The following is a 24,301-nucleotide window of genomic DNA, read 5'->3' as shown; positions in this document are numbered from 1 at the left end:
ATCGCTAATCATTTTTGACAATTGATAACAATTATTTTTTAGATCATTTTAGTCTTCAGTGTAGAATCAAATTGAATAAATGTTGCGAATATGACTTAGACAGCTGTTTAAAAATAATTTTCAAACCAGTCCCGGTCTATTTTACGGGACCGAATCTCTCCGGGGGTAAGCCGAGAATAAAAATCCAAATAAAGTTTAATAAAAAAACAAAATAAAGAAAAATCCCATACACATACCAGTACAGGTAGAGAAAATGGTGGTGGTGCAGGAGTGGTTGATAAAAAACGAGTTTTTGGGCCTCGCTTTTCTCAATCGAAAAGAAGAGTCTGACTCAGTATCCACGCTGAGTAGAGGGAAAACGATAAATCGCGACACAGTGACGGTGCATCGCTGCATACACAGTCACGGGCTACAGTAGGCCTGGAATTAGATACTGTAGAGGTGCGTATCAGTCCTTAGTTTTAATTTTTTTGCGTTATAATAATTGTTAACAATAATAATAACTATAATTATATCACAAACATACTACTTGAATTTAAAAATCATTTTTGAAGTTTTGGTTTAGAATTTTGAGCAAAATATTGAAGATATGAAAAAATCATAGAATACCTTTTTTGTAGAAAATGGAATTTTTTCCAAAAAAGGTCTTCTATGATTTCTTAATATCTCTGATCGTTTAGTCAGAATAATTATTTTTATCAAAACGAAGAAAAATTTCCATCAATTTGATAACTTAAACTCTGAATTAAAAAAAATTGTTTTGATTGAAAATTTTGGGTAAACTATAAAAGATACAAAAAAATCGTAAGAGACTTTTTTTGTAGAAAATTAAATTCCCTACAAAAAAGATCTCTTGTAATTTTTTCATATCTCGGATCCTCTAGTCAAAATAATTAATTCAATTAAAACATACTAAAATATCCAACTTAATAAATTTTCGCACCCCAAATTTTTGACTTATTATCCAATTAATCTCTACCATCTGACTGACTCCCCCGATATCAATCTAATTAAATCCAATTAAAAATCAAAGCTCTGGGTGTTGGGTGTAACCAGCCGGGTTGTAAGTCAAAGTATATAAAAGTATATACACGACATGTAAGTCCTGGTAGTATCTCAACTCCGGCGATTCGGTTTCGTTTGACATACACACCGCGGGTACACCAGACTCACCAGTATGACTCTCGCTTCAGTTGCGCGTGGAACGCGAAACCGTGAGCATCGATAGTGTGGCGGGGGGTATTTATTCCGCGGTTGCCCATCCACTCCCGCATGCTTTCTCAAACGTATCTGTAATTGTCATACTTGATAATCCAAAAAAGCTCAGGCTCTAACTCAGGCCTATTATTTTTCCTGATTACTTAAAAAAAAAAAAAATTGAAGCTTAAATTGCCGGCGAAAAAGCCGCGGAAAATTTTTATTTCTGTCACAGAAAATCCAGTGGATGAATTTCTGTGAAATTTAATGACTTTTAATTGCTAAAAAAATTTTTTTCTTTATTTTTAAAAAATAAATAAAATTGTAAATATATATTTTATTTTACATGGGATGTGATTGATCGAAAGCGCAGTGATAAATTTTCAGGCAAAAAATAGCCGGGAGAGAAAGAAAAGACAAAACGGAAAAGAAGTGTTATCTCTAGTCTCTGGTGGTATATGTGCTCCAAAACGAGGAGATAACACAATCTGGGCAGTGAATATATCCACGAGTTCACAACTCCAACTCGGGCATAGGATGTATTGAAGCATATAACTAAATAAGATACATGCTGATCGAGGCCGCGAAAACCGGCCGCGAGTTGTCGCCGATTCCCGAGTCACTATTTAGATTTTATTTGTATTTACTACCCGGCTATTTATTAATAATTAAGTAATCCGGTAGAATAAACAGCGGGGAGATAAATATTAATAATAATTAATTTTACGGGCGTAAATAAAGACGTTTAAACATTGTATGTATGGACCAGGTGACAGAAAGCACATACTGACAGGTAATGTATACATTAATGTCAATCATTATTTATTGCGGGAATATTTTAAAAGAGATAATAAATTATACGGGTTGGATCTTTATTCATCCTCCTTTCAGGAGATTGTATCAAGTTATCGCTGTTAATTCGGGGTGTTACTTAATAGTTTGTTTTTTGCTGAGTTTCGGTTAAGCGATAGACAAAAAGGCCGAGGGTCAGCGTCAATGTGTTTTGGTAGTTATTTGTAGTTTTTTTTTTTTTTTTCTATTTGCGATGATTCAGTGGTTATTTTTTTTTTTTATCTTACCAATATAGGGTAGAAGTTTTTTTATTGGGCGGATATAATTATCATTTTTTTTGCTTCATTGGGATTGTTGGCAACTTTTTTATAAATTTTTCTAAGATAATTTTTAATTCTTTTTGATAAATAAATTATTGTAAAAAAATCTTTAGTCATAAAAATTGCAGCAATTTGAAAGAAATTTTTTTCGGAGTAATTTAATAATAATGATGATGTCAAAAAAAATTTAAGATGCATTTTAATTACTACTATCGTCATTATTATTAATTTAAATCTAAAAAAGTTGAAAATATATTAATTTTTCCGGTTTAAATTAAAAGTCCACTTCTTCACTTTCCAAAGAAATTCTCAAAAATAATGAATAAAAAAACAAATTCACTGAAATTTATATTTTTTCAATACACAATAAATAAAAGAAAAAATACATTTTGGACAAAATGATAATACCCGCGATAAAAAATCTTTACCGTTATATGTCCGAAAGCTGATTTTTTATGTTAATGATAAATTTAAATGAACCAATGAATATTCCTATTGGAGAAAGACACTTTCCAAGCTACAATCTGCATCCACGGGTAAATTCTTAAATGAATGTACATTTATACCCACACCAAATACACACACATGTATTTTTTATGTTTATTTACGTTTTTTTTTCTTCGGAACTTTCCACTTGAATTTTAACCCAAATCATGTGATAATATAAATTCAAGCGTGTTTTTTCTGGCAGCGTGAACATTTGTTGTTAAAAAGAATTAAGTGTAAAAATAAATATAAATGGTTGAATAAGTAGCACAAAACAAAGTCCAAACCCGGGATGTTTATAAATAATTGAATTTAACATTTATTGAATACACTTTAGATCGTCAGTGAGTACATTACTTGTTACTGGTTACACATTATTGCGTGTGTAATTTTTTTATTGTTGGGATGACGGTTTTATTGGCAAGAATATATTTCAATCAACCCGTCCCCGATATATTAGCATGACAGCTATGCCCGAATATTAGTAAGATAAAATGGGTTATTGAGTTGCGAATATATTTTAAACCCGAAATTCGAGTTCAAGGTCTTGACGGGTACCCTGACCTTGCGACCCTCCAAGACGTCCGTTCATTGTAACCTTCACCACGTCCATGTATCCTGACTCAAATATATAATTGCCGAATTTAGTTTCTATTCTAAGACCGGCAGTCTCTTGAATTAATCTCGAAAATTTTTTTGTAAAAAAATTTTATCTCAGCTTTGAAAAATTAAGAGTTAAAAAAATTTTTACTATTTAAATTTTAGTCCAAATAATTATTTTAATTTAAACAGAGCAAATTTTTCTCCAATTTGACAATTTTGATAATTTTTATGCCTTAAATTTGAAAGAAAAAATAATTTTTGGAGTTTTGATTGAGAATTTTGGGTGAAATATTGAAAATACAGAAAAAACATAAGAAACCTTATTTGTAAAAAATTAAATTTTCTACAAAAAAGGTTTCTTATGATTTTTTTATATCTCGCATCCTTCAGTCAAAATAATTATTTTAATTAAATATTGAGATAAAGAAATTATTTACTCAAAAATGGTTTAAAGATTTCAGAAGAGTTCGATTTAATTAATGATACACTGCGGTATATTAATGAAAAGTAATTTCGAAAGATTATCACGAGATCCAGATCCCAAATGAAAGTAACAATCCGTGTTAATAAAATATAATTACTCGTAATAAAAAGCTATAAATCTTGAGAAAGAAACAGAGTTGATAATAATAAAATAATAGCATTTAATTTTATAGAAAGTAAATTCGACAGAACAATAATGCGAATCGTGAGAAATGAATCTTTCGAATTAATATTCGCTGTACATTGATACTATATACGTATACAAATATATATGAATGTATATAACATAAGTAGGCGTGTGGTATAAAAGATATATATCTCAAGGTATGTAGCACGTTGGATGATCGCGACCGAGAAACGAATGTTTGCCTCAGCTTGTGAGTCCGCTACCTCGTCGAAGGCGAAGGCTTAAAAAGCGAACACGACTCAGATGCGATACACTTTTCCACTTTCTCTGTGCCCGAGATCCTCAATACTCTTTACTTTTATTTTCTCACATTCTGCATTGACCGAGTCTACATTTTTTTTTTTTTCAATCATTAATTACTCTTATTTATTAATTAATTTTGTTCCAAAATTTCCTTTTGAAAATAATAATTGAGTATTTTTTTATTCATGGTAAATTTTTCAATTTTAGTTTTTAAAATTTCTGAAAAATGGCGTTGATTTATAGTTCTTAAAACTATACATGAAAAGGACGTTTTTTATGTTAAAAAAACGGATTTTTATTAAAAATATTTTATTCCAAGATAATTATTTTTAAATCAAGATAAAAAAAATATATTTGATGAAAAAAAAAACATCTTGAACCAAGAAAATTATTTTGAAGAGGTTTTTTTTGCCTTGAATGAAGCAGAAAAATTCATGAATGAAAAAATTATCCTTGACTTGAATGATTTTTTTTCTTTAATAATTTTTTGTTTTGACAAATTTTTTATTATCCCCATCAAGAAGGTGATCCAATACAATTAACGATTATTCCAAATCAAACTCTTAGTTTCGACTGATCGAGTATGCATTACAACCACAAGCTATACCGGGTGAACGTCTGAAGTTTCATTCTCAATAATAATAACTCTCTCCTTTCTTATCCTCTCGTTACGCTCCTTATCACTCGCGTTATCGTTATGTTACGTACACCTAATTACCAATATAAGTATGCGTAATTACTTCCTATTAGACTGATAGTCTAGTTGATCCAGCTATTATTTAATCCATAGCGGACTAGAGATGCTCATTCCGATTAATAAACATATCGCGAATTAATTAACCGGCCGGATTATCATAATTATCGTCCTCATTATTATTAATTGCGTAAATATATACATATGTATAAGTATACTTATATATGAGCACCACTGGGAATGTTCCCATTTCTCCTTCAGTTAAAGTACCCGGTTGGTTAGGTCTACTCGTTCTACGGTTGTATAACAGCAATGAAAGTACTCTTCCGCGGAGCACCGCGTTCAGCATATGGTAAGGGGAACCACCTCGACTCATCTATAAGATCTACTTTTGCTTCTCTATTTAAATTAATGTTACGCGTGAATTACGTCTTGTAGATGTAATATCGTAATGTACAACTGTGGTAGTTGCAATAAGCGATAATTGCTTACAAACATTTAATTATTTGATTATTTATGTTACTATTATTGATATTTTTAACAATTTAATTTTTTATTTAAAAATTTTATAAACAAATTGAAATTTAAAACTAATTATTAGTAGACATAAACATTTTTTTAATTTTTTAATTCTTTTCTGAAACATTAATTTTATTTAAAAAAAAAAAAAAAAAAAAAAAAAAAAATAAGAGATCAAAATTCTTGCTTATCAAATTTTCAACAAAAAAAATATTTTTGAACCTTATTGAAAAAAATTGCATAATAATTTAAAAATAAAAAAGACTTTTAATCATTTCAATTATTAATTAATTTACATTTAATTTATTGTTGTACGATTTTCCTGTTAAAAGTTTAAAGAATGTCATAAAATTAGATTATCTACAGACCACGAATGTACGATATGTACAAATCAATATTTCAAAAAAGTTGCCTCGGCAACCGAACCTGAAACTTTTATGAGACATTAATAGAAAAAATAACTTTGTCGATAAGAAAATAATAAAATCTATACTTAACAACTTATATCAATTTTATATTTTTAACTTTTGTTCTCCGACTTTATAAATAAAAAAAAAAAGAAAAACTCAAGTTTATTGAACGCACAAAAATAAACTATTTACTTTATCAATTAATTTCAGTTCATTCTTTCATTAAAAATAAAACATGTCGCTATAAATTAGTGCTATAAATAATAAATAAAACCGGGTTATTAATTCTGTTATAAAAAAAATATCTGACCAAAAATTGATCGTAAACAAAATTTACTTGAACAAAAAAAAATTTAAGCAAAACCGAAATTATTTTTAAGCAAATTTTTCTTGAACCAAAAAATTAATCTTTAATTCAAAATTTTTTTCTCTTTATAAAATTTAATTTAATTCCAAGGGACCTAAATTTATCTTGGAAAATAGGGCGTTTGATACTCAGCCCCCGGTTTAGTTTTTCCGTCCATTACCGTATCGATCCGTTCGACCTGCGGGACGATGACTTCGAAAGCAGTAGTCAGGTCGAGTGTTATTTCCCTCTCGGTCCGGCCGCGCATGATCCGCGGTACAATACTCACTTTGGTCCTGGAACCGCAAAAAAAAAATCCCACATATTTAAAAAAAAAAAACAATTTATATAAACTCCAAAAAAAAAATCCATCCTTCGAATCCGAATCGTCTTTTTGAATAATTGAGTGCTTGAACTTATCGAGCAAAAAAGAACCACGAGGGTTCATTGGCCGGGATATTTGGGAGATATTTTAGAGGAGTGGATGTCGATGATCGATCCACCTTGAAAATCCTCGACAGTTACACATATGTGATGTATACTTTACCTTTTAGGTATTAAGTATGCTGCACGCATGATCCTTGATTTTTGGTTTTGTGTTCTCGGCAAGATATTTGCAGTAAAGGTGAGGGTCCCTACGGGCTGCTGGCTGCTGGTATCTCGTATCGGTCTTTGGGCCATCACGTCCAGTTAGCGTCTTGGTACGAGTGTAAGTACGAGTATAGCGCCTACTAATGTAGAATTAAAGAGCAAAAGACGAAGAGGAATGATGTCGAATTAGCAAAGACGGGATAGGACAGGATAAAGGATGAAGGATGAAGGATGAGCAGACCGAGAACCTCCACTGAAATAAAACGTCTGGCCGGTCCTTACCTCCGCTCGCTCCTTCTTTCTCTCAATCACCCTGCTCGCTCATCCGTACCTGTAAATATATACATACATGTTATGTGTGATTATCTTACTGAAGTGTGCAGAAAAAGGTGGAGGGGGCCCAAATAACTTTGAAAGGTAAACGACTTCTATATTCCACGGTAAGCGACGCCAGATACAGAGTCATCACCCAGCTACGTCCGAGAAATCCAGACTCTCTTGTATTTTATACTATATGTTCTGGATAGAATGAAAAATTCTATTCGGCCACAACTGAAGTCGAAGATAGATTTTTTAGTATATTTATCATAAATTATTTTACTTTAAATTATTCAGAAATTTATTTACGATTTTTTTTTAATGATATGCTATTTTATGTAATAATTTAATTCAAGAATTTATCGTCTTGATTCAAGACAATTGTCCTCTTCAAAATTATTTTTTTGGTTCAAAAATTTTTTTCTCGAAATAAGTTAATTTTTTTTTCAGTGTATGAGCTTTAACATTTTTTTAAAGTAACACATTTTAAAATTAACAGTTTTTCAGGATTGAACTATTTCTTTTAAATGAAGTAGTACACTGATAAAAAAATTATTAAGCCAAGAAAAATTTACTCTAATCAAAAATTGTTTTGTAAACGTTAAAATATCAAATTAAGAGCTAATTATTATTAAAGGTCCAAATTAAATTTTCTATGAAAAAAAAATTATTGAAAGTTAATATGTCTAAGCGCGTCACTAAAATTGAAGGAATTGAAGCGTTAAAAATATATATAAATTTAATTTTAAACATAAACTTAAAAAAAAAATAAATGTATCAAAATTCCATTAATAATTTCCAGCAACTAACCACGTCAAATCGATAAGCTACTAATTAAAAAAAATGAAATATTCAGTAGTTCACACCACATTTTTTTTGCGTGTAATAATTGTAGTCAATTACCATTATAATTATCGGGATATTTAATATAAATATATTAACACTTTATTGCGTCAAACAAGTGTTTTTTAATTGTCATATTTACCTACTTATAAATTAGTTGATTTATCGATGACTTGATCAATTAACGATTATAAATTTAATATAAATATTTACATACGCATGTTGTGTGTTATAATGTTAATAACATATAAGTATATACATATATAGAATATAAATATATAATTTATAAAATATTATTATTACATATATATGATATGATTTATGGTGTGCTCAATGCACATTTAACATTTTATTAATTTATAGACGAACATGTACACGCAATCGATTTAAATGTAAACTCATATCACCGACATATTTCTCTTTTTATTACAATATGATTATTATGTTTATTATACTTATATATATTAGAGAAATATGTGTTATGTTGCATATTCCGGTTTTCGGACGGTATAATAAGAACCCACATATGTTGATATGCGTAGTTGAGGCAATTTTAACAGGTGGGTGAGTAATTCTGTATTGAGACATAATAACAATTATTTAAATTATCAATATGAAAAAACATTAGACATATTTTTTATTGAGATGTTTTTAAACGTTCGATAATAATAATAATAATAATAACTCTAGACATTTTTTTTTTAATTATTATTATTATTTTCTTTATTATAAAACGAACACAAGTGTAAGACAATTCATTAAACTTCAAATTTGTTTGAAAAAAAAAAAAAAAAAAAAATATTAAAAAATAAATTGACTTTAGTTTTTGTTTAAATAGCGACAACTGTTATAAATTTATTTTCACTATCGTTATCTCAAAATTTAATTATTAAAAAATTATGAATATTTTAATTAAATACACTTATAGGTGTATCAATATAGATTACATACATCTAAATTGTTATCTTCAGACAAAATTTTACACAAGAGGCGACTAATTGTCATTACACTGAGAAAAAATACACAGTGGGTAAATATTTTTTTAACAGGCGTTATTTTCCTTTAATTATCAATATATTTTGTTTGGAATGAACAATATTTTTTAAAGGACAGCTGGGTAATTAGACGATCCGCCGCATTAACATTCGGTCAAGGAAAGTATAAATTAAATTTTCTTGAGATTTTCTTCCCGTGACTGGATCTGTAAAAAATAAATATCTGTTATCGACATCGGTTTGTAGAACATATATTTATTTGGTAATGTTAATTTGAATTTTTAATGCACAGAAAATTTTAATCGGTAGTTTTAAATTAATAAAAATAATTTTTTTCAATAATCTTAAGTTTTAAATGAACAATTTATTTTTCTTATAAATTGCAAACAAGGAAAAAATTTAAAGATAAGAAAAAAAATTTTTATTTTCAATAAAATTAGCCGTAAAAAAAAAAAAACTAGACACTGAGCGTATTTTTACTCATTGCGCTCTTCCTTTCGTTTAAAAAAAAAATAAATAAATTCGTCAGTGTAAATTTAGAAAAAAATTTCTCAAATAAAATTGCTTTCAAACAAACCAATAGTTCTATAAAATGATTTTTTTTTTCATTCTAAAAAGACAGTGAATCCATTTTAAAAAACAACAATTGTAATATAAAGCCTTGACCGGTCAGTTGTTTATCAGTAAAAAATAAAAAAATATAAAATTCATAGAATATTAGTTTGAGGCATCTTGAGACTCGAGACTCGTTCCTTAAAAATCTCTGTTGCTCAATCACCGATATTTTTAGATCATTCTGCGAATCGACTCCGTTAAATAAATGTACTTTATTTTCATATGCTGGCTCGCTTGTAAATTTTAAATAAAAGATAAATAGCTATCTCCCAGCTATTACTCACACGTAATACATAATACAATACGCATAATTTATCCATTCAATTATAAAAACTCGACGATTATATTTTCAGCTTAACACTAAAAAATCTCTTTTTATCATCCGCTAAAAAATAAAGCCTACACTGTGTTATTAGGAAGAATGATAGACGCGATAAAGGGGAATAAAATGTTACTTGTTCTTTAATAAATATAAAAGCAATACAAAGTACAATACACAAGCTCAAGGTGAATTTATAGAACTCTCCAACCGAGGGAGATTATTTCTGGAGCCGAAAGCCACCAGCTTATTCTCTCTGTACTTGCATTACTTTTCGCACATTACATTATATTTGTACAACTAAGAAGGAAATTAGTTTAGAAAAACAAACATATATGCTTTTTATTTTAATAGTTTTACTTGTATTAAAACTCGATACATGAATATACAAAACATTTTTTCTTTTTATTCAATGAGTCGGGGAATTTTTTACTAGATTTCAATTTCTTTCAAATCTAATGCAAGAAATAAATCAAATTATCTTAAAAATTGACAATTTCATCCTAAAAATTGTATTAAAAATTTTTTTAATTACAATATTATTATTATCAATAATATAATTGATTAAAAGAATAATTAGTCAAGAATTTAATGTCAAGACAAAATGCCTTTCTTCTAATTTTCATAAAAAGGAAGATAAAATACTCAGACAGAGCTTCCGTAAACACGCGAAATTTTGATTCAAAACATTTTTATAAAAAAAATTTTTAATCAATAATAACTTTATTGACATTAATAATAAAAATAATCTAATTTTTTTATAAAATTAAGGAATATAAATAATATTTAAATTCAGTCAATAATAAAATATTTTCCCACTGAAATTTACACCGTCATTAAAGTTATTGCATAAATGTTTGATGCATCGACAATATGTCACTTATCTTGAAATTAATAATAATGAAACAGAGTTGAACTAAAATAGTATAATAGCTACAATTGAATGATGTCCACTATACGTATTATAGACAAGATAATAACGTCATAGTTATTACATATTATCTATGTCTATTGTCAATGCACTACCACTACATAAATAGGCTTCTATATATTTATACATCTATCTATCTTGGCGTATACATTTATATATAATACCACAGATGTATACGTAGGCCACCATTGAGACCTGACCTACTTCAAGGCGCGCACGCTTGGTTCGTTCCGCCCTTCCATTTCTATCCCCTGGTCCCTCAGATCCCTCCGACTCTGTTAACTCTTTTATTTCATTTTATTTTATTTATTTTATTAGCTACTATATAACTATATGACTACCAACTGCTACTGCACCGCTACTACTCTTGTTAATGTTTACTTTCTTCTCTATCTTCTATATTCTATCTTCCCTCCTCTTTCCCTATTTAATTATATCCTTGGTTTAGGGTCTTTATTCGCGATTAGATCGCGGCCCCAAATTGCCGCCGGGTTTAAATTTATTTTTATTTTTTTTCATTTCGGTGCAAAATTTTCGATTTTTTATTCTATGATTTTTTATCTATATTATTAAAAGAATAGAAAAATTTTGTCTCCAAAATAGTCATATGATTAAGAAATTACCTTGTATCTTGCGAACTATTGACATTTTTAAAGATATAAGCTCACTCCGATGTTACACTCATCAAGACCTTTCGTTTGAGTACCTACATCAATTTTTCATATATTTATATATAGTACTAGTTGTTATTCGCCCGCTTCGCTGGGCATTTTATAGAATTGTATTTTTAGATTTAAACTTGAAATTTAATTAGAGTATTGTTTTGACTTTCACAAATTCCAAATTTCATCGAATTAGCATATACCTTTTATCCATGTAATTATTCCAGCTAATATTCATTGTAACTTTCAATGTGCAATCATTATAATGTTTGCGTGGCTTTTTTCAAAGATGAATAATAATTGACACGAAGAAAAAAATTTGAAATGAGAATTTGGAGCCTATAGGAGCTATAGCTTGGAAATTAAAAATTTAAATGTTAACACCCGCCTTCGCAAACCCCTGTGAGGTGAGCTATCATAAAATTTGCCCATCGACTTTTTCTACATCTCTTACAGAAGATTCCTACCAAATTTGGAGTCGACAGGAGCTATAGTTTTAAAAACGGGAATTTTTCATTATTAACGCCCCCGCAATCCTCTTTGGGGTAGAATATCGTAAAATTCATTCATAAATTATTTTTTCATCATTTACAGAAAATTCCTACAAAATTTGGAGTCTGTAGGGGTTATAGCTTGAAAATTAAAAATTTTGATTGTTAATATCCACCCCCGCAACCCTCTGTGAGGTGAGATATCGTAAAATTCGTTTATAGATTATTTCTACATCTCTTACAGAAGATTCCTACCAAATTTAGAGTCGATAGGACCTTTAGCTTGAAAATTAAAAATTTTCATTGTTCAAAGTCACCCCCGCAGCCCCCATGGGGGGGGGGAATATCGTGAAATTCATTCATAGATTATTTCTACATCTCCTACAGAAGATTCCTACCAAATTTGGTATCGATAGGAGCTATAGTTTAAAAACGGGAATTTTTCATTGTTAACGCCCCCGCAACCCCCCTTGTGGGTGGAATTCCGTAAAATCCGTTCTTAGCTGACCTCTACTCGGCGAAAGGAATATTCCTACCAAATTTCAAGTTTCTAGGTCTGATGGTTCCCGAGATATCGTGATGAGTGACTATATAGATAAGAATCTCTTATATATATATAGATATATATGTATATATGAAAAATATATCAAAAATACATGTGGGTACTCAAATGAAAGCTCTTGATGAGTGTAACATCGGGATGAGCTTACATCTTTAAAAACATCAATAATTAAGAAAGTACAGGACAATTTAACAAAAGGCATTAATTTTTTTTTTGATAAAAAAAAATTGAGAATAATTTTTTTTTATCATTTATTTATTGATATTTTGATAAATATATATATATATTAGGGTGGGTCAAAAAAATCGAATAATTTATTTTTGACTTTATACTCTGAAAAATAGGTTCGTAGACACCTAAAAAGAATTCTCTCCAAGTATAAGCTCTTAATTATAACGGGAAGGTCCTCCGCTTTGCGGGTTTCTATTTTTTTCGAATAATTAGATAAAAAAATTTATATCTCGCTTCCAACTGCTTGGAAAAATATTCCGTGGCATAGATTTTGTGAGAAATTGAATGCTTTACAAAAAGGTCTCTTATGACTTTTTCAAAAACTCAACCGATTAAAAGATATTCATAGTTGAAGTTTGGCTATTTTAAGGAAAATATTCGTTTTTATTATGAATTTTATAAGTCGATGAAAAAAATTATTTCGGATTGCGGAACTCATGATTTTGTAGGAAATTTACTGCTCTACAAAAATGGTCTCTTATGATTTTTTGATTAAGTGAAGCCGTTACGAGATATTCATCGTCAAACATTAACGAATATCAATATTTTCAGTTTTTGATCAATAATTCGATAAATTTTAATTTAAACTATGAGTTTCAGGAAAATTTACATAAATTTGAGTTTCGATCGATAAAGAAATGTTATAAACAATTTTTTTAATATTGTTTTCAGTCTTGAGCTTGTTTGATTGCATTAAAACAAGAAATTAGAGCATTTTTTCGACATATAGCCAATGATTAGTTTAATTTGAAGTGAATGACATATTTCTTTGTCAAATTTAATATGAAAAGTATTGAATCAAATGAGAAACAACCAGTATTTAACTTTTTATAGATAAATTTTTTATTGAATTATCAATTGCAATATAATTGTCTATATTTTTAACATAACAGTACGCTATTACTATAAATAATTTCTTTTATTACAATTTGGGAATGTTTTTGATGTTCTTTGACAACTTGCAATAAGTACTGGAATTGTTCTTCATTTTTGTCAAGCATTGATTATATTCACTGACTAATGCAACAGCTCGCTCTGCTGAATCATTGACAACTTTTAGTTGTTGAAAGTATTCTTTATTTTCGAGATAACTCTCATTAGTAGGCCATAATTCAACATCGACATCAAGAAAGTCATACGGTAGATCGAAGATTTTGAAAAGATTTAATGACTTTTTAGACACAAAGTCACTCAGAGTTCTCTGCGCCAATGAATTCAAATCTTTTTTAGCAATTACAAATCTTTTAGCTTTACAATCTGTACCTTCACGAGTATTAACAGCTTCAACAATACTTTTTTTACTTCTAATGGAACGCCATCGTCAAACAGTGATAAAATGGCAAGTTCATCGCTCAAATACCATAAGTGCGAAATCATTTTTTCACACGTAGCTGAAGAAATCAAAGGATTGATATGTTTGTACTCCAATAAATTTTTCATAAACTGCAAGTCATGATAAGCAGCAGTTGTTGCAGAAGTTGATGAAAACCAAGCTTTTAAATACAATGTGACTATAAAAATACAGAAATGACGAAGACCATGCAATTCTTTCTGAGAGAGTTTGAATTCATCTCTGAATAGATACATTTTCAAACTATAAATGGCCTTAGCCATCCATCTAGCATGATGAACAGCACCAGGACGTTTGAAAGAAATCTTTTCTTGAGGCATTTCTCCAAGGAAAATCAATGATAATTCCAATAATTCTTTATCTAACTTATTATAACATTTCTTTATCGATCGAAACTCAAATTTATGTAAATTTTCCTGAAACTCATAGTTTAAATTAAAATTTATCGAATTATTGATCAAAAACTGAAAATATTGATATTCGTTAATGTTTGACGATGAATATCTCGTAACGGCTTCACTTAATCAAAAAATCATAAGAGACCATTTTTGTAGAGCAGTAAATTTCCTACAAAATCATGAGTTCCGCAATCCGAAATAATTTTTTTCATCGACTTATAAAATTCATAATAAAAACGAATATTTTCCTTAAAATAGCCAAACTTCAACTATGAATATCTTTTAATCGGTTGAGTTTTGAAAAAGTCATAAGAGACCTTTTTGTAAAGCATTCAATTTCTCACAAAATCTATGCCACGGAATATTTTTCCAAGCAGTTGGAAGCGAGATATAAATTTTTTTATCTGATTATTCGAAAAAAATAGAAACCCGCAAAGCGGAGGACCTTCCGTTATAATTAAGAGCTTATACTTGGAGAGAATTCTTTTTAGGTGTCTACGAACCTATTTTTCAGAGTATAAAATCAAAAATAAATTATTCGATTTTTTTGACCCACCTAATATATATATATATATATATATATATATATATATATATATATATATATATATATATATATATATATATATATATATATATATATATATATATATATATAAAAATTCTTTCAATTCCTAGACTAGACTATTTAATGATGAAATTCTTAAATTTTTTTTCAGATTTTCTAAAATATTTTTTTAATAATGATATAAATTGGAAAAAAAATTTTTATAATTAGATCTAATAAAAACGAATGAACGACAAATTTTTAACAGCCCGTAAAACCGAAAATTAACGATCGAAGTAATTATTAATCAATTTGAAAATAAAAAACAAAATTTATCAAAGTTCTATTTCGTGTTAAAAAAAAAAAACCATCAGTCATCTGTGGTGTGTTAAATTAAATTTATTGTGTCAAACAATTTATTACGAACAAGTAGGATAAATATATATATAAAGTAGAGTAAAGTATAAAGTATAAATAAATGAAATAAAAAAAGTGTAAATATACATTTATGAGGGGACTACTCAGTACGTAGACAGTTTAGTTGTTATTGTTGTTGCGCAAACTTGCAGAATGTATATTATTACGGAGGTCATGGGGTCAGAGCTGGGTTAGATGAGGTCGCGTATAAACTCCGTAACCGTATACATTGTCAACAAAATTAATTACAACTATGGGCGTTGAATTGTCCGTTCTCAGCGGTCACTTTATTCCCGCTCAAACTCGAAGATTATTTTTATAAAATAATTATAGGTCAATGGACATAATATGCTCGACTTTAAATTGATAAATGTACCTAAGTAATTATCTTCGGTTATTATTGCATTAATTGGCTCAGGTATTATCTTCTAATTTCAGTTTTACGGTCTTGTTTTTTTCTTATTTTCCTTAAAAAATATAATTTTTAATTGGAATTAAGTTATTGTTATAATTGACGAAATATAGAAGTAAAGAGATTACGAGCGTAATTGGTTCAATAGATAATTAGATGGAATTTTTGTCATCAAACTTTAGAGAGCGATAAATAAAATAAATGTGTTTTATTCTGTGAGTGTAATGATTGATAATTTATGGGTTCATTTTACCCACTTTCTGGTAGATAAAAATGGTGAATGTAAATATGTACTTTTCTGCTCAGTGAATGCAATCCGGTTTTCGATCTTTAAGTATCTCAATTATTAGTTTACATACTTATTTAATATTCTTGTTTGTTATTTTTTTATTAAGTAAAAATTTATTCATTTTTAATAATAATAATAATAATAATAATAATAATAATAATAATAATAATAATAATAAGATATTTAAAAAATTTTATATTATTATTATTTTTGTTAGAATTGTTAAATTTTATAAAAAAAAAATAAAATTCCATCAAATTAACTACCAAAGTTCAATCTAAAGATAAACACGAAAAAATATTTTTATTACTGTCTAAAAAAACAAACATTAATTCCCAGGTTTCCTCAATTAAATTCTAAAAGTTATTCTTCAGTATTCCTCCATTTATTTGCTCAATAAAAAACAAATAAATAGACACTTGTTACAAAAAAATAGTTATAAAAAGAATTCAATTTCCGGTGCCTCACTTGTATATTATTTCTCATAAACTATTTTATTAGTATCAAGCGGGGATATTTATCCACTCTGTTAATGTCAATAATGGCATCCATGAACACTCTGGTATAAGTACATTAGTGTGGAAGTAAATAGCGTGTTATTTGCCCAAAAAAATTATGCTGATACGGCGGGCTCTGGACCATAATTTGTGGTGGAAGCCCGGCTTCAGCTAATCTATTATTACGTTGGGTGTGTGTGTGTGTGTGTGTGTGTAACCACACGTAATAATACTGTGATATTGATACACATTATCCATTATATATATAGACATAAATATATGTATAACAAACTGGATGCGCCTGTCCTTAAAGTGCATTAGCTAAGGTACATCGTCCTCTAAAAAATAAAAACTAAAAAATCCCGCGTAATTTTTTTTATTACAGATACGCAAAAGTATTTTTGTTCCTCATTCGCCAATTGGTTACATAAATCGTTATCAAATTAAATGGGCTGTGAATTTAAAAACTCTATGGCTTGAGAAGCTATTAATCATTCGAGTAAAAATTAATCAGTCGGAGTGGGGGGATAAGAAACATACGAAATACGAAAAACTCGAGCAAGTATCCTGAGAATACTTACATATTGTCCTTGGTGTTACAATAGCCACCATGTGTATAAATAGCCGGGTCGTTAATTGTTGATATTGTTAGTTAATCATTTGGACTGATAGCAAGCGTACCTATGCATTGAAATTATTTTTTTTTTTTTTTAATTACTCGTAAGTTTGTAGTTTTAAATTATGGAATTGAAGAAAAATTGCGATGACATTCAATGGAAATTATTTTTTAAGTCAAAATTGTGAATAGACTTTTAATATGTGTGTTTTTTTTCCCACTTTTTTACACTTTTTCAGAACTGATGTGCGGAAAAAAATATTCTTAGCAAATAATAAAATAATTATTACATATTTATCATTTTATGCAGTGATATTTTAATTTTACTGTTTATTATTTAAAATTGACTGATTTTATTTTTTCGTATAAATTTTTACGGAATTTTGAAAGTTGGTTTGACAAAAAAAAAATTTTTAATCAAACAGAAAAATTCTTTGAGCAAAATTTATAAAATTTATTCAAGAATTTTTTTTCTAGATCTTAGACAATAAATCTTAAAAAAAAATACTTTTTCAATTTTTTTCACAGTATTAATTTAATTATAGAATTAAATTTTTTTTTAACTGTTTCAAAAAAATTTTTTTCAAATTCTGAAGTTCCTAAACTCTTTCTCAAACGCTTTTTTGCCTTCAAAAGTTGGAAAAAATTTTGGCTCATGTTTTTAGATAAAATTTCTATTTTATCTTTTTTTGACATTTTTGATATATATTTTTTTGGAAAGTACATTTTATGTATAAAAATTACTTTGTAAATAATTACCAAAATTACTTTATAATTTCCTTTTTTTTTAGTAAATTAATTTTTTTACTTTTTCAAACAATTATCTATTTTTACACAATCGTTACAATTTAGAAACACAAAATAATCATTTAAACTAATTACAAGTAGTTGATCGTGAAAGTGAAACTTATATGCAGATATTAGCTGTAATAACTTTCTACCAAATTAAAAAAAATCGCGACTAGACCTAACCACAGCGTATCGATTATAATAATTCAATGTAATATAATATAATAATAAGAAAACGAATTAATAAATTAAAGAGCTGGAGGATAATAAATTGAGTAGGTAGCTGGTAGCTGTTGCACGTTTAGATTGTCTGGTGGCTGGCATTGAGATTGAGAGGCATTATACGTCTATATCTATATCTACCCATAATAACAACATATATATATATATATATATATATATATATATATATATATATATATATATATATTCAAGACTCAATACTCCATACTGTATACTATATACTATGACTATGTAATCCCAGTGGGACAGTGAAAGGCGACCTAGACCAAGTCTCTACCACCTGAGCAGAACTGCAACCTGCTTGCTGATTAGATGTACTCTGCTCTACCATTTAAATTTACATTTACATTTATAAACTAATTTATTATCAAGATAGAAGCGACAAACTGAGAGCTTCACTTTATTTTATTTGTTAAATTATGAATTTATTAGTATTATTATTATTTATTGTTGTTACATTATACTTTATTAAATATAAACAGGTTTATAGTAAACTATTAATACTATTGTCCCTGATAACCCGCGAAGGTGAATGATGTGAGAGGTGATTTCACTCTCAACTCACTTTCGATTCGACTTATTACTATCACTATCACTGTCGCTATTTATCTTCGCTCGCTAAAAATGAGGCTGCGGTAATTGTAGTCAGTAGACAATGAAAAGTAGAAAACTCTTTAAGCTTTCTGTTTTTTAAAAAAAAAGTCATTAATTTTTTAGTGTACTAATGTATTAAAGAGTTGTACCTTTACAAGGCCCAGAAAAATAATTTTGAATGATTTTTTCTGCAGAGCATTATTTAATTAACTAATAGAAAAATTGATATACATATATTAGTGATTTTGAACTTTGTTAATAAGTTCTTTTTTGACAAATTATAATTTTTCTAGATTCTGTAGACGATTCTGTAGATCGAAAGTTTCGTAAAAAAGTTTACTTACAGTGAGCACGATATCTTCGGTTTAAATCATTGAAATTCAAAAATCCAAAAAAAAATCAACTAATATAAGACATTATTTAGCGATTAATCGAAGGAATTATCAAAATATCTATTTTTAACAAATTAGCGGGTTGACAAAAAAATTCACTTTTGATTTTCAATCAAAATTTCAACCTTAAATTGTTTATTTCCAGAATTATTAATCCTTGGGTCAATTACTATAAAATATAGTCAAAAAAAATTGTTTCAAAATTAGAGACTGATTTTATTAGCCGTTTTTGATAAATCTTGCTCACCGATTTTAAAAATAGTTTTCTATAAACAAATTTAATTATAATAAATATTTATCTTTTTTCAGGTTGAAAAATTAACTTTGACAATTAATTTGTCCCCACGATGGCCGGCGAAGACACCCAGATAATCGCGAACGGAACCGTCAACGTCCTGACGATAATCCCCAGCGAGAAAATGTCTAACGACACCGTCGAGATGCACAACAAGCTGAACAACAACAAGTCAATCACCAACGGCAACGGCAAGGTCCTGGAGATCACTGCTCTGGAGAACGGAAAGCTCCTCGCCGTCGGGGACGAAAAGTCCAACAGCTTGCACACCGAGTTCGACGATGTGGATGTCTCTTGTGGATGGGGCCTTTTCAGGCCGTTCTGGCTCCAGTACTTCGCAACCAAACAAGCTTTTTTGGTCATCTTTTGCCTCACCTGGGTAAGTTTACTGAATTGTATACTTGTTTTCACTTATAAGTTGGATTTACGGGTTAAATATTGAAAGTACGAAAAAATGATAAAAGAGATTTTTTATGAAGAATTCAATTCTGCACAAAAAAGATCTCTTATAATTTTTTCGTATCTTTCATAGTTTAGACAGAATAATTAAAAATAATCTAAAAAGTATAAATTCATATTTATAACGCGTAAATTTTATTTTTATTTTTATAATTACAAAATAATTTAATTATCTTGTTATTATTTTGGCTTACAGGTACTGCAAGGCATGTACTACACGTACTTTGTCTCAGTGATAACGACTATCGAGAAGCTGTTTCAAATCCAGTCAAAGACCACGGGAATCATAATGTCGGCGACGGAAATCGGGCAGATTGGATCCTCACTCTTGCTGACTTACTACGGCGGTCAAGGCCACAGACCCAAGTGGATAGCCTGGGGTATGATACTCTTTGCCTTGAGCTCTTTCACCTGCTCTATGCCCCATTTTATCTTCGGCGAGCAGCTGATCGAGCAGAAGAAAGCGCTCTTTACTATCAACCCGGACTCCGCTAGCAGCTCAAATCATGTTATTTCTAGTCTTTGCACACCGCGCGCTCATATTAATTCTTCAATGGATCTCGACGGGTATGCCGATTTTTTTATTTACTCATTTTATTAATTATATGGAAAATAATGTAATTTAATTATTGCAGGTCTTACACCACGGATTCACCAAACTTTGTCTCGGACACTACTGAGTACTGCGAAGGCACATTTCTGACAGAGCAGGAAATTCAATCGAAAATAACGTCCATAGTTCTGGCTATTTTCTTCGTTTCGCTTCTGGGAGTTGGAATGGGCCAGACGGCTGTTTATACTCTGGGGATTCCTTATATTGATGATAATGTTGCTTCTAGAGAAAGTCCTTTATATTTTGGTGAGTATTCAATGTCTTTAATTTTTTTATATTGTTACTAGCTGGCAAGTTAAAATTTTTTTCTATGTTTTTTTAAAAAAAGAAATTTTTAATTATAGATTAATTTTGATTTTAAAAACTTTTGTAAAAAATAAAATTATTTGTATTTTGATATTAAAATTAAAGTTAATTTAATAATAACAAAAAATTATTTTATATTTACAGCCATAACAATAGGAGTAAGAATTCTGGGCCCAGCCCTTGGATTTATTCTCGGCTCGTTCTGCACAATGATCTACGTAGACCCGTCAGATAATCCGCAAATCACGCCTAACGACCCGCGATGGGTTGGCGCCTGGTGGCTCGGTAAATTAACTCATTACAATAGACCACCTCTTTCTTCCCTTCTGCCTCCACTAGGAGCTGTTTCTTGGCATTGAAGTTTCATAAATTTCTTCTCAAATAAAAATTAAAAAAAAATCCTCTGACATATAGATTATCTATAAATTTACTTCTTAGCGGAGCGCTTTTAAAAATTTCTATTTGATAAAGACAAATTTTATTTTTAATCACATACAATTGATTAAAAATTGATAACTTATTAATTGTCAATAATTTCAGTAAAATACTTGAATAAAAAATTTTATAATTTTTTTAGCAATTTCAATTACAATACGATTAAATTAAAATATGATGTACTTTTAGGTCTGGTGCTGATATCAGGAATGCTGATGCTGGTGAGCATTGCGATGTTCGCGTTTCCCTCGCGACTGCCAACCTGTAAATCCTCGCCCAAGATCGAGGACTCGAAGCCAAGTCTGAAAGGTGAATTAATTATTTATATTATTTTAAGTCCTAATAAATTTAATTCTTGTCCGCCCGGTTACAATTCACCATCAGCGAGCTAAACTAATACTGATGTAAGTTAAGTAAATCACCATACCAGTCAAATCCAAAGGTGTCAAGGACGGACAAACTAGTCTTCGCATCATGTGTAATGTAATATATGCCGAGTTGGTTTAATTTATCTCAAGCAGCCTGAGATCTGCTCCGATTGCATGACATAGACATACATACTCGCACTCGACGTTTATATTACGTATGTCTAATATGAAAGAGTACGCATCTTACACACCCAAGTGTGCTCAGTGGTACGTGTTCGTGTGAGTCAATAATAATGACTGACCGACTCGCGAACGGTAGAGCAAGTTCATGGTCACCGCGATATAATACTATGTATAAGTATAAATGTATACTGTATACTATATACTACATAGCTAAGCTGAGCCGCGATACCAGCCAGGACCCTGATGATATACGATGAGGACACGTGTGTGTTCTCCAAGCACACCGAGGGGAATATAACACATAATGTAACATACAAACTAAATAAAAAAACGTCTACCCCAAAGCTAAACTTCCACACTCTGCTTCTACTCTGCTACGAATGCTTGCTTTTTTTAACGTTAACGCTGTCAACTATCTTACTTACGCCTTCGATACTTACCTACAAGACACCTATATAACTTACAAAACTCCTCCACAATGATTTGCCTTTTATTTCATGGTTATTTTTTTTTGTTTTATTTTTTAAAAGGTTTCTAATCGATGCTTATTTTTTTTTTTTTAATAGAAAGTTTTTTTTATTATTATTGATTTACTTTATTTTACTTTGCATAAATATTTTTTTTTTTTTTACAATTTTAAGCCTAAATAGAAAGCTTTGAATTTGTAACTGTTTGATATTTTTCAATTTTTTAATTTTTTTTTTAGTTTTATATTTTTTTCAAATATATAAAAAAATTACCTACTTTTTTTTTTTTTTAATTTAATCAGCAATTTTTTGGAATTATTAAGAAATTTTTTTTTTATAATAAATTATTTATTTAAATAATTAAAGTGTTAATTTTGGCTTATAGTATTTAAATAAATATATTAAATAATTTTATTATAAAATTGTAGGAGATTTTTACGTTTAATAATAATAATTTGTAAGTTATACAATTTCATAAAATTCTAAAAAAATACTTATTAAATTTATAAAATAATTTTTGTCAAATGCATGCAGATTTTAAATCAAAGTACAAGACAAAAAATTCTTACATTAAAATAATTAAAAATAAATCGAAAAAGTCTCCCCTTGAAAATATAATACACTAAATAAAATTTTATTATAAAACAGAGATTAATCCATTATTCGTAAAAAGAAAGATAATAAATGATAAATCGCCTAGTATAGTTAAGTATAAGTATAAGCACCAGGGCCGCGGTCCAAGCTCTAAGGTGTTACATAAACATTTTTATCTCGCAATAAACTTTCAGTGAATTAATTCGGCAGATAAATAACTTAGTAGGACTTGAATCCTACGCACGTTTTATTTGTCAAAATAGACAAAGTCCAAGGACTTTCCTGTATATTATATTATTATATGTAGAAACTCTAACCATGTATTGCTCTAACTCGTCATCGTAAGCTGGCAACCCCGCATAGATCCATAGGCTCTACAAGGTGAAAGAAAAAGAAAAAAACCGCGGATGGCATAAGTCAAGTTAGGTATATTCATACGTATGAGGATGAGGATGAGTAAGTAAGAGGAACAGATGATAATAATGATTATGATGATCGTGTAGCGTAAGAATGGCGTAGAGAGAGAGAGAGAGAGAGAGAGAGAGAGAGAGAGAGAGAGAGAGAGAGAGAGAGAGAGAAGTTATTAAACAGCGTTTGTAAAACAAGATGTATTGCCTTGTACTTATGCTAGTCCAGGCTTACAAACCCAGTAGTGAAGATATAACAACGAATATAAAAATTACATCATCGCGGACCGACAAATTGGGCAAACAAGTATTTTTATTTTAATGAAAATGATTTAGGTGATTCTTCGACAGACTTATATATATTTTTTTTTTTTATACAAAATTACATTGATAGTATTTATTAATAATAGGGAAAGTTACTGTAATAGAAAAATTATTTAATTAGGTAAAATTAAGTTAAAGCAAACTTTATTAGTTTGAAAATTTTTCTTGATTAAGAAGCAATAAATTTTTTTATGATTCTTTTGGTTCAAAATTTTTTTACAAAAATTATATTTATATTAATAAAATTATTTTATAAAATAAAAATAATAATAATATTTTTAGGAAGCTATAAAATAATAATAATAATAATAATGAAAAAAGACTGTTGAATATTACATAGGACAGAATTTCTATAGAAGAATCAAGAGACCAACGACTTAATTATAATACAGAATATTAGGGATTAAAAAAGGTTGTGGACCTTTATAAATTCATATGTAAATTAAAATAATTTGACTGACAGTAAT

General features: G+C 28.9%; 1 protein-coding gene across 1 annotated transcript in view; it reads left to right on the top strand.

Moving 5' to 3' along the window:
- Positions 1-24,301, top strand: part of Oatp74d (Organic anion transporting polypeptide 74D) — a 38,921-nt gene that overhangs the window by 9,495 nt on the left and 5,125 nt on the right. The window contains exons 3-7 of the mRNA XM_074254679.1: positions 19,693-20,057; positions 20,334-20,704; positions 20,773-20,996; positions 21,201-21,341; positions 21,681-21,800. Of these exons, the coding sequence (XP_074110780.1) occupies positions 19,731-20,057; positions 20,334-20,704; positions 20,773-20,996; positions 21,201-21,341; positions 21,681-21,800 (1,183 nt within the window). The 5' untranslated portion in view covers positions 19,693-19,730. The remainder of the gene's footprint in view (positions 1-19,692; positions 20,058-20,333; positions 20,705-20,772; positions 20,997-21,200; positions 21,342-21,680; positions 21,801-24,301) is intronic.

Source organism: Cotesia typhae, unplaced genomic scaffold (assembly GCF_013202065.1).
Source record: "Cotesia typhae breed Kobodo isofemale line unplaced genomic scaffold, CoteBio_Ctyphae scaffold_13, whole genome shotgun sequence".
NCBI lineage: Eukaryota > Metazoa > Arthropoda > Insecta > Hymenoptera > Braconidae > Cotesia > Cotesia typhae.
This window is presented reverse-complemented; position numbering and strand designations above follow the sequence as displayed.